The sequence below is a fragment of the Molossus molossus genome, unplaced genomic scaffold, assembly GCF_014108415.1.
Source record: "Molossus molossus isolate mMolMol1 unplaced genomic scaffold, mMolMol1.p scaffold_m16_p_16, whole genome shotgun sequence".
Taxonomy (NCBI): Eukaryota; Metazoa; Chordata; class Mammalia; order Chiroptera; family Molossidae; genus Molossus; species Molossus molossus.
Window position 1 is genome coordinate 3,038,860 of NW_023425351.1, and position 12,310 is coordinate 3,051,169.

The 12,310-nt window shown below is 43.4% G+C and overlaps 1 protein-coding gene across 1 annotated transcript in view; it reads left to right on the forward strand.

Annotated features, from left to right (window-relative positions):
* CNBD1 (cyclic nucleotide binding domain containing 1) overlaps positions 1 to 12,310 on the forward strand; it is a 196,692-nt gene that overhangs the window by 79,554 nt on the left and 104,828 nt on the right. Inside the window, exon 5 of the mRNA XM_036263632.1 lies at positions 9,496 to 9,641. Coding sequence (XP_036119525.1) covers positions 9,496 to 9,641 — 146 coding nt within the window. The remainder of the gene's footprint in view (positions 1 to 9,495; positions 9,642 to 12,310) is intronic.

Genomic DNA, 12,310 nt, shown 5'->3' on the forward strand with positions numbered 1-12,310 from the left:
AAATAAGATATGAACTAAATAGACCCGGAGACATAGAAAGGAGTATGGTTCAGACTGACAAGCCTCAGAGGAGGGGGTGGGGAGAGGGATGAGATAAACCAAAGAACTTATATGCATGTGTGGGTAACCAATGGACATAGACAACAATGCTGGGGGGGGGGGGGGGCATGGGAAGGAAGGTGTCTAGGGGCAAAAAAGGAGAAACATCTGTAACAAAAATTGAAAGAAAAACAAATAAGTAAATAAATAACAGACCAAAATAAATAAATAAAGACAAATAGTATTTCGATTCTGTGTTGCAAAACCTAATAGTGTCCAGTGTCCAAGCTTCGTTTTATAATTATTTTAACAGACATTTTATTTTTTCAAGTGAGATTAAATTTCTGTCATTGCTTTTCATTCTCCTAAAAATTCTATTTTTCTATAAATAACATTTTTATGTATTTCCATTAAATTTTTTTTAAATGTTAATCCAATTCCCTGCAGTGGAACTAGGTATCCAGTCATATATTTATTTCTATGTTTTTACTTTTTCAATTTCCTAATACATGATGAAGTGACCTGCCGGGACAGGGTATCAGAATGAAACTGACATTTGTACGTCATTTCTCCAATGCTTGTGGTCTCAGGTTTCCAAACTGTGCTTGAACCCTCATCGATGTTGCTCAGCGTCTTCGTGGAGTCCTGTCTTTAAGTCTCAACGCGATGCAGACAAACATAAAAGGACTCAGCCGGTTCCCCTCCCAACTGGTCCTGTGCTCTGTTTTGTCTATTTCCGTCATCAGCAATGTGGCCTTACCCAAGGTCCTCCTGCCCCTCCGGCGCCTCCATGAGCAGGGCCTGTGGGGCAGACCTTCCGATAGTGTCCTGTCTTCATTCCTGCCCCCTCTGGCCCTGTGGCCACCAAGGGCATGTCGCACTCTGTCGTCTGCGTCCCACCTCTCTGTTAACCGTTTACCAGGGTAGCCACAGTGATTTTTAAATACATATACATTAAAATGTACAAATCACTCGCCCAGTGTGGCTCAGTGGTAGAGCGTTGACCCTGCACCAAGAGGTCACCAGTTCGATTCCCGGCCAGGCACATGCCCAGGTTGTGGGCCCGGTCCCCAGTGGGGGGCCTGAAGGAGGCGGCCAGTCAATGTTCTCTCTCATCGATGTTTCTATCTCTCTCCCCCTCCCTTCCTCTCTCTCTCTCAAATCAAAAAAGAAAAATAAATAAATAGATAAAAGGTGCAAATCAAATGATGTTGATCTTATTTTAAAAATCTTCAGTGGCTTACTCTGACAGTTAATAAAGTCCCAGTTTGTCCCCGTGTGCACAGCCCTGCCTCCCCTCTTCCAGCGCCACACCCTTGGCTGTGACGTCTTCTTCTGCCATGTTCCGCCTTGGCGTGGACCCTCAGAGACTAGCCATTCTGCACACCTCTCACGTGGTCACCCGCCACTCGAGTACCTCACCCTACTTTCCGTGACGACTGAATTACCAGGCAGTTTCTCTCTGTGTACCCATCAGCCAAGAATTAAAATGTACATTTCTGGCCACATTTGTAAATATCTTCTTAAATTTTTGAATTAACATAAGACTTCTTTGAAATAGTGCTGAATAATTTCTACTAAATTGGTTAAACTTCAAGAAATTCTGAAAACTATATATAAATAGTAACTGATTTCTGTCTAATCAAACAATTTGATTATGGTGCTATCCAGCTTATGTTTCAGTGCATGAAACGATGAACAAGCTCCAGAATGATACATTTTCATCTTGAGCACCCTAGACAAAAAATACAAATGTCGGGCAGGTCCATGGATGAGCGCGTCCTCTTCCCTGAAGAGCTGACTGCGCTGTGTCTTTTGAAGCTGTATTACTCTGAGTATTGTCACTGTTTTATTTTCTAGTTCTTTGTGGAGTGTTTCTTGTTTTCATATTTTTTAGCATAAATTTGCTTTCTCTATTTCATACAGAATACTTCTCTGAAAAGGGCCTCTGATTCCTAGGCTATTTTTTTTAGCATGTCCAATTAGTTTTTTCTTTGAAATTTCAACACTGTAAAGGAAATACATCATCAGTTAGGAAACTTTCATATATACTCCAATAGCCACGAGGTTAACTTTTGTGTAAGTATTGTAGGAAAATAGTTTATCATTCTGAAAAGCTCTTTTAAAAGTAAGTTTATGTAAACTAGTCATATTTCTTATCAGAATTTAATTTTTTTCTTCTAGTCTTATTTTATACTGGATAGTAGTCTTTTATAGAAACATTTACATTTTTCAAAAATGTTTTGCCTTCGGCTTGTTTAATCTGCCATTAGTTTAGAATTACTACATGTTGGACTTGATGAATAAACATGCATGTATAATTATGCATTTAAATACAGTCATTCCCCATGGCGGTCCTGAAAAATAGATTTATTATTATTGTTGTTTATATTACAGGACAGAGATTCACATGGATTAATGACTTTCTAACCCATAACTGGGAAGAGGCAGAATTAGATTTGAACTCGGAATGTCTGTGGCAGCCGCTGGGGACACTACCGAGAGGCATGAATCCCCTCCCAGGCATGGTCTCGCATTCACAGACCCAGGGCCCCCTGGGCAGTGCTGATGGGCAGCCCACCCAGCGTCTGGAGCCCTGGGCTGCCCACCCCAGCTCTGGTGCAAGGGGTCTGGATCCGACTCAGAGTCCTGTGGGAGGAGCCCCAGCCACTCCGACCCTTTCCAGAGCTAAGCACAAATGTAAAACACACACATCTGAGCAATTTTTTCAGAAGTGTCTGCCAGCAAAGTGGGCCAGGACAGCCGCTCATCACAGGGGCCTGTTTTCTGTGGGAAACTGCGGGCAAGGAACTGTCTGACCCAGCAGTTCATGTCCCCAAAGGAGGAGGGCCACTCTGCCCTGCCCCTGCCGGCTGCATGGTCCTGAGAGCCAGGGCCCTGGGCCGGGCAGTCCTACAGACAGTCTGGGATTTGAGCCAGGGGTCTCCTTGTCGTACACCCTGCCCACAGCCTGGACACCTGGCTAGAACTGGGGGTAGATTTGGCTTTTCTCTCTCCTCAGGCAGGACATGCTATTTATGCGTCATTTCTATTGAATGTGTAGCATATGTTGGTGGTGATGACACGTAACACGAGGTGGCTGATTTCGGAAAGGAGGAAGAATGAGTACACGGGAGGAAGAATGAGTACACGGGAGGTGTGAACGGCAAGGAGCCGTGGCCCCCCACGGGTCAGGCCCAGAGGACCCCTGGCAGCCTCTGTGCAGCCAAAGTGAGCTTTGTAAAATCCACTCTTTTCAGTTATTGCTCTTAAGAAAACCCTGGAATGACTTTACCTTTCCTAAGACAAAGTCCAAAATTCTTCACAGGGTTTACCATGCCTCCCGGCTTTTCACTTTGCTAGGTTTTAGCCTCACTCTGTGGGTAGTGTCGTCAGGGTCCCCTCTGCTGCAGTCGCTCTGGGCTTCCTTCACCAAGGATTTCTGGCATGCTTGACCCTCAGTCTTTGGATGTGCGATTCCCTATGCCTGCAGCTCCTCCCCCTCCCCCTCCTCCTCCCCTGCCCTCCCCCCACCCCCCTACTCCTTCAGGTGTCAGTTTACAAGCCACTGGCTCTGGGGAGTCTTTTCCTGCCCTAGATGGCGCTCTTCCTTCCTTTCCACGGAGCACAGTCCTCTGCCTTCTGTAACTGTCTTTTTCTATGTTGTGTGCTAACATCTAGAACAGTGCCTGAAAATGAATCACTGCACACAATTCTTGGCTGAGTCAATAAACAAATGAACAGTTACATAGTAGAGGTTCCTTTTGAGCAGACCTCAAACATCCAAAATGTGGCTGGAAGCTGTTGTAAGCCTTCTGAACTGACATGCAATGAGTACATTCTTTTGAGCACAGAAAAGAGAAACAATACGATTAAGAATAATTAAGATTCCCAGCAAAATTGCCTTCCTATTCCTCTTACAGAAAATCATTTCGTCAGTGTTGTGTCTTGGGAGCAGCTCTTCCAAATGTCTAACCACAAGCGATGCACAAAACCTTGGTTCTCAACATCTGTGTTTCAGCAATCCGTGATTGTCTTGTTTCCTGCTGTTGTGAGTGTTCAGGAAGTGGGGTTACAGGTGACTTTGGAGGTATGTTGAGACCTCATTCTGCCCTTTGTGTGTGGCTGTTGTTAACATCTCAGGTCTCAGGGGCGGAGTTTCTGAAAGATGCTAAGAACGCTCTTTGATAAACCACCTGTCTGAGGATTCTCAGAATTCTCGTTTGCTGTTGGAATCTCAGGTGCAGTGATGAAGGCAGCTCTTTGACACCTGTTTGTGAGCCCCCCCCCCCCCAGTTCCAATGAGCAGCCTTGTCTTCTTTGTTCCTGAAACGAAAGGAACCTGTTCACTCCATGAGGTACAACACGGGTCGGAGTTCTCTGCCTCTTCCAGAAAAACCCAGCCATTTTCCCAAAGAGAGACATTAAAAAAACCAATTATTTAATCATAAATCAATTTTTAAATCTTTTGGAGGTTGAGGAGGAGAATTGAAGTTGCTGTCACTGGTCTTTCAGCGGCAATGGCCAAGAGAGCCCCACCCTGCTGAGACCCGAGGTGTGCACGCCAGGAGTGATCAGCCCGGTTTCTGGAAAAACTGATGATAATCCACCTTTGTCATCGGAATTTAAATGATCAGTAGGATCGATGGCACTCCTGTTCGTTCACCCTGACTGCTGAGGGGGGTCAGGTGCACAGCCAGGCAGAAGGTGGTGTGCACATGGATAATGACGGTCCGAGAGGAGTTCACGCGCACACCAGATTCCAGGGCAATAGTTTCATAGAGAGAGACTTGAAAAAATACACGGGAATGGTTAAATAAATGAAACTGGGGGATCACATTTTAACTGTTTTAAATAACTTCATAACTGTCATACACGCTGCTTTCATTATTTATTTTTAAATCCTCACCCAAGGATATTTTTCCATTTATCTTCAGGTAGAGTGGGATGGAGGGGTTGGGGAGGGGGGGAGAGAAACATCGATGTGAGAGGCACTTCAGTTGGCTCTCCCTCACGACACTGACCAGGGCTGGGGACCAAACTGCAACCGAGGTACATGCCCTTGACTGGAATCGAATCCAAGACTGTTTGGTCCACAGGATGACACTCTAACCGCTGAGCCAGACTGGCTTGGGCATACATGCTGCTTTGAAAGCTAAGAAGGAGGCCCCATCGTATGCACGCGGCATCCTTTGATGAAAGCAATGCCTTTAGCTGAATTTTTCTATCCCACGATCTGTGGGTCCCAGATTTCATGAAATGTTAAAACAAGGGCTTCAGCTGTGCCGTTTCTGATGATGTTTGTGTCCCAACCATAAACCATCCAGTCACAGCAGGTTTGGGGGGACCCTTGAGGAACTCCCGTGCCTGCGTGCAGGGCATGTGCTCTAGGGACAGATGTAAGCAAATGTGCAGCTTCCGGGGGCGCTGTTTCCAGCTGATGGCGCCCTCTGTCCTGGCCCCCAGGACCCCGCCCGTCGGGGAGCCAGGTCCTGCCGGCCTCTGCTTCACGCTCACACTTTTACTCTGCTCCATGTTCCTTGTGTCATGCTTTTGTTTTTCTCCCTCTTCACTCCAGGTTCAAATCCAGATCCCATTGTTTTCTCGTTTCTTTTGTTTAATAACTCAACCTGAACTCAGAGGTGAATTTACCCTGAAGGTAATTAAGCTTAAACTGTAGGAATAGGTAAGAAACACAGTAAAAATATTTAAAAATAGAAATATAATAGAGGTCCATAGGCAACTAATTAAGAGAAGCACTATAAGGCTTTTTCTGGATTTTGCAATGATTTAAAATCACCCAATTTTTAAAAATTAGTGATCTGTTGTGCTTTCTTCTCTTTAGAAATATTCCCATGTGCACCACCTTTTAAATTTATGTTCTTTTTTGTTTTATGTGTCGAACTCAACAAAATCTGAAACAACCCTGCCCTAACTCTGTGAGCTCCATAAATCAAAATAAGTGAAAGTCACTGTTGTGAAACGTGACTTAGTGTAGTGGCCAGGAACCTGGGCTCTGTGTGAGGTCATCCGGGGTAAAATTCTGGCCCCATCATTTGTTATATGTGGTCTTGGGAAAGTTACCTCACATCCTAAGCCTCAGCTTCCTCCTTTAAAAGGGGGAGATTGGATTAGAAACTTGAATTCCTTGTAGTCCCTTGTGATTACATGTTAACATAAAGAAAAGATGATATAGTGGAAATCAACTAATTAATAGACTGTTCAGGTTGAAAGACACGTAGATTCCTTGTGATTGGACATGAGTCCTGTGGATTCCCCGTGGGTCCTTCAGCTGGTGTGTAGGGGATGCAGGTCTGGTGTGGAAACAGACCCGTCCTCTCATGCCTCAAGCTGGTCTAGTTCTGTTTTCATCGACTTTATTTATGTGTACGCCTCATAAGATTCAGTCTGAACAAAGTGCTCAGGGACTGTGTGCAAGGAACCCCCTGCTCTTACCCAACCCTGTATAAAGAATCACGTGATAACACTCATAAAAATATTAAAACTTGAAGACAAGTGGGAATCTTCTCTAGCTGACCCGAATCTGATATGTAGGAATGATGAGACATTATTTTTTAAAAAAACAAATAAAACTGACAACAGTAAAGTCTGCCTTCTAGATCAGAGATTAAGCATTCTGTGGAAATACATCAACAAGGCATAACTGGGAGAAATGTAAAATTCCCCCGAATTCTCAGGGACGTAGAGGACTCTCAAATTTTTCTTTGGACATGAGACATGTGGAGTTCTGGTTGGTTGGTTATTTTTAAGTAGTATTAGAAGAAAATAAGGACTCAATCAGCCAGAGGATTTGATAGGGAGCTAACACTCAAAATTTGTATATAACTCCCCACGGATCTCTTTTATTGTGTTTAATATTTTAATTGTACTTTTTAATTAGGAAAAATGACCTCTTTATAACCTACTCAAATTGTTAGACAAAATAATTGTGACCCTTTTTAATTTGAGAGCTCTTCAAATATACGCATCAGCACCATCGCCTGACAGCTTCACTCCCAGTTAAAACGCGCATGCCTGGTGACAGCACCTGGAGACACTCTCTTTGATGCTTGTAAGTCAGTGAGAAGAAGAAAAGAACCACCATCTCCGGTTCCCTTTCATTATTCGAGACCTTCAGGGGCTCCCTGGCAATTCGTTCTGAATGAAGTCTTTCTCGCAATCAGAATGTTTCCCCATTTGTCTACAAGTGAACAGGGAGCGGTCTTTCAGTCCATGGGATTTCTCTCACTGCAGCATCTGTGTGTAAGAATGGCCAGAGGGTGTGTAAGGAAGGGGTAGGTGAAGGAAGTTCCTGCCCCATAGCAAATGCAGAGGTTGGGAGAGAAGGGAGGGACAGCCCCTTCTGAAGAGAGGACGTAGAGGCTGAGCTTTAGAACTGAACGTCTTGATTTGCCATGCTGAGGACGGGAGACACAGCATGTGTGCTGTAGTCAATCAAATAATTGGGGGTGAATTCCAGAGCCCTGGAACGTGCAGCTCATTGTCAGGCTGGAGCTTGGGGACCCTGCAGACCGGTGCCCAGTGGGGCAGCCTGGGCCCACACGACTGGCGCCCGGGAGGAGACGCGCGGGTCCCCGGCCTGATGCTCGCAGCCAAGCGGCGCTCCGAATACCTGCGCATTTTTGAAGGAAGCTGAAAAAATAAGAATGTATCAGGAATAGGATTTCCAGAACAATTAGGTGATCATAGGACATGTTTTGCATGTTTAGTCAGAACATGTAAAATTATATGCCCATTCATTTATCAGAATAATAATTTTTGATTGAATGCCAGGCTTTAAACATTATTTCTTCTCATCTCTTCTGTTAGCAGTGTTTTCACCAAATAGTTTTGATTGTCTCACCACCAATGGTCACGTGTACTTCCCTAACCTCTTTCATCAGGTGCTTAAAATATATGTGGACCTTGAGCTGTGGGAGGAGCTACTGGTATTGCTATAGATGAGAGGATTTCAGATCCTCTGGGGGGTGTAGGACTTCCAGAATGGCAGAGTGAGGATGTCCGTATATCTGCTCCTCCCTAAAAGCAGTAAAGTGTGAGTAAAAAATTGTCAAAATAATTTTTTAAGAACCCTGAAAATTAATCAAATGCTTATAACCATATGAAAAACAATTTATTCAAGAAAAATAGTGGACCTTTGGAAGAAGAGCAGGGTTTGTGGCCTTCTGTCCTGACCAGCTTGAATCCTCCTTGCCTCAGTTCTGTGACAGTTGGAATTCAGTGGCCTTGCAGCACCCCTGGGTGGGTGGGGGCACTGGTTAGGAGCAGCGCAGAGAGCCCCACTCTGGGGCATCGCCACAGTGCGGCTCATCTGGCAGCTACCCGGAAGCAGTACTATACAGTGACCCTGAGGAGGAAGGGAAAACATATATTCAAAGTTGCCACATTATATTATGTAAAATGTTCAGTTTTCATAACATATTATGGAACATGTAGGAAAAAATCAGTGAACAGCCAACAACATCCTCAGGAATTCACATGTTGATTCATAGTAGGCAAAAAATTATAAGTTGACAATTATGAATAGATTCAAAGAAATAAAGAAAACCTTGTCTGATGAATTAAAGGAAAATATGACAACACAATCAGACCATCAGCAAAAGTTAGGGGGTCACGTGGGTTCAGAAATTTATTTCTGATAATCAGTAGATGGCCATGGGCTGAAACAAGAAGGGACAGGCGGTTCCACTAGAGGTGACGCAGACCGTGAAGTTAAGGTGCGATGATGATGTCTTAGCGCAGAAATAATATCAATGAAATAGAAAGTGCAAAAGAAAAGAAGAAGAACCAGATACAGATTTTGGGACTTTGGAGTTGAAAACTACAATGACTGAAATTTAAAAAAAAAAAAAAAAAAATCACTAGAGGGGATCAACAACAGATTTGAACTGGCAGAAGGAAGGTTTGCCAAACGTGCAGATACATCAATTAAGAATATTCAGTCAAAGAGACAGAAAGATAAAGAATAAACAACATAAGTAGAGCTGCAGAGACCTGTGGAATACCAGCAAGTAGACTAGCAGAAACAGAATGGGGTCCCAGAAGGAAAGGAGGGAGAAAGGAACAGAGAATATTTGAAAAAGCAATGGCCAACAACTTCCCAGTTTGATAAAAAAAAAAAAAAAAAAACATTATCAGCTCACCAGGAAGCTCAATGAACTTTAGGTAGGAGAGTAACAAAAGGATACAATCTTAAAATTGAAGGTCTGAGTTTTCTACAAAGAGAAGTTACAGGTAATTCCTTGAAATTTAGTTTCTTGGAGATGCATCTTCATGTTGGTAAAAAAAAGCCCAGCCAACATCAGCACAGGTGTCCTCAAGCAACCCTTACATAAAAAAAATACAAATTTGGAAAGGTCAGGCATTTTTTGGTTTGTTTGTTTCCTCGTCTTTGTGCTATTGCCTCTCAATTTGCAGTCTTTTTCTGTTTTGAAGGCCCATTCACAGGACTCGGGATGAACACAACATCGTGTGGGAGATGCTGCAAACAATTCCAGATTTAACTTCTCAGCTGAGAAAAGACCATCTGAAAACACTCAGCAGGAATGTCATTTCTGAAACCTGGATAAAAGGCAGCACAGGTAACCGGCTCTCTGGAGGGACATTTGGCAAGATCCAGGACAGGCCACTGTTTTGAGTTCCCCATCAATTATGGTACCACGTGTACTTTCACCGGACGTGTTAGAAATGTACTGCTCAGATGTGTTTCATTTGTAAGGTTCTACGTCACAAAATGAGTACATTTCACATTGTAGACTTACGTTTTAGAGATAGTCACTGAGCACACATCAGAGTCACCAGGGGCCTCGCCAAGACAAACTGCTGTGTTCAACCCTTGAAGATTCTGCTTTCATGAGTTCGGGATGGGACTTAGTCTGCACGTCCAGTAATATTCGGGGCGATGCTGCTAGTTGGGGACCATGCTTTGAAAACCACTCACTGATTTTCAGATTTAATAGCATCTGGCATCGTGTCATAGTTACGACAGGAAGTGGTCAGAGCGAGTACTGACTGATCCCGATATGAGTCAGATACTGGGAAATCTCTCCACACAGATTTTCAGTTTCACAATTGTACTTCTAATCCCTTTACAAAAGATATATTGAATACTTTAATAGAGGTATTTTATATTTTAATTTGGGGGGCATACAAGTCAACACACATAAAGTCACACACACCTAAAACCAACAGAGTTCAGCATCACTTTTTAATGTATTTATTAAGTACCTGCTAGTAAAAACTAAATTTACTTAATACATTTTGTGTGTTTGTGTGTGTCAGGGAATCTTCCTTATTTATTCATCACAGTAACAAATAAAATTAGATATGACTATTATTTTTAAAAATATGTTTTTATTGATATTTTAGAGAGAGAGGAAGGGAGACAGAGATAGAAACATCAACCTGAGAGAGAAACATTGATGGGCTGCCTCCTGCATGCTCCCCCCCCTGCCCCCCCGGGGATTAAGCCACAACCTGGGCATGTGCCCTGACCAGGAATTGAACCAGTCCATGGGACGATGCTCAACCACTAAGCTACACTAACTGGGCAATGTTATTATTATTTATTTGTTTATATATTTTATTGAATGTATTTGGTGACATTGTTTAATAAATTATATAGGTTTTAGGTGTACAATTCTAATCCATCATCTGTATATTTTATTGTGTGCCCCCACTCCAGTTAAGTCTCCTTCCATCACCATTTATTCTCCCTACACCCTCCTCCACCTCTCCCCAGCCCCCTTCCTCTCCGGTAATCACACTGCTGTCTGTGCCTATGAGTTTTTGTTTGTTTGTTTTTTTGCTTAGTCCCTTCAACTTTTTCACCTAGCCCCACAAATACCCCTACCCTCTGACAGTTGTCAGTCTATTCTCTATCTTCAAATTTTGTTGGTAAGTTTATTTTGTTCATCAGATTCCTCATATGAGTGAAATCAGTATGGTACTTGTCTTTGTCTGACTGACTTATTTCGCTCAGCAGAATGCTCTCCTGGTCCCTCCATGCTGCCACAAAGGGTAAGAGGTCCTTCTTTTTTATGGCCGAGTAGTATTCCATTGTGTAAATGTACCACAGCTTTGTTATCCACTCATCTGCTGATGGGCACTGGGGACCCTAAGGCATGGGACGTCCTGCGTGTATTCCTGGTTTGGATGGAATTTCAAACCACTGCGGCCGCAATGCTGAACTCATCCTCTGCCCATCTCGCCTCTGTCTGCTGAAGTGTTCATCAGGGTCATGACACTGAAAATGCAACTGGAATTTTGGGGAACACTTGTCTGTTGAAAACACAACATGTTTCGAGAATTTCCTCTAGAGTTTTTCTTTCATAGCTTCATCTCACCGACATCACGCGGGGAAACTGAGTCATGGCAGCTTTGCAGAGGACAGATGGTGTTGGAGGGAAGAAAGAGCCAATGCTGAACATGGCTTTGCTATGAGCTTGGGACTAGTGATTAAATTTTTGTTTTATCATAAATCCTCAAAATTATATTCGCTATAGTGAGAAATATGGGAACCAGCGGAATGCCCCTGACCGGAGGGGACTGTGCCCACGGTGACGCGGACTCCGGGGGCTTCCGGCGGGCACAGATCTGTGTCCTGGCACCGAAACATCGGAGACAGCAAACACCCCAGAAACCTACACACAGAACAACTGTAGAGTTAATAAATAATATGATCACCTATTTTCATAAATACTTGAAATTATATATAAACACATAAAAATACATGGCAAAAATACATAGGGATATATCCTGAAGGGCAGTCTAAAAATACATATTTTAAAAAATTCTTTTTCTTTTATTGATTTAGACAGAGAAGAAGGGAGAGGGAGAGAGAGAGAGATAGAAACATCGATGAGAGAGAACATCGGTTGGCCGCCTCCTGCGTGCCCCCCACTGGGGATCGGGCCCACAACCTGGGCATATGTCCTGACCGGGAATCGAACCGGCAACCTCTTGGTGCATGGGTCGATGCTCAACCACTGGGCCACATCAGCCGGACTGAAAATATATATTTTTAAAGTAGTCACCTTAGTGGAGGAGAGAGTAGCTGAGGGGCAGTGAATTTCTTTAGATATATTTGTGTTGAGTTTTCCATAGTGAATGTCCATCCACGTGTCAATGTTTGCGACTACACATTTTTTTTTCCACTTAGGTTTAAAAGTACAATTAGAAGCAAATATTCTAATGGAATCTTTTTTCTTTTTTTCTTTATTGATTTTTGAGAGAGAGGAAGGGGGAGGGA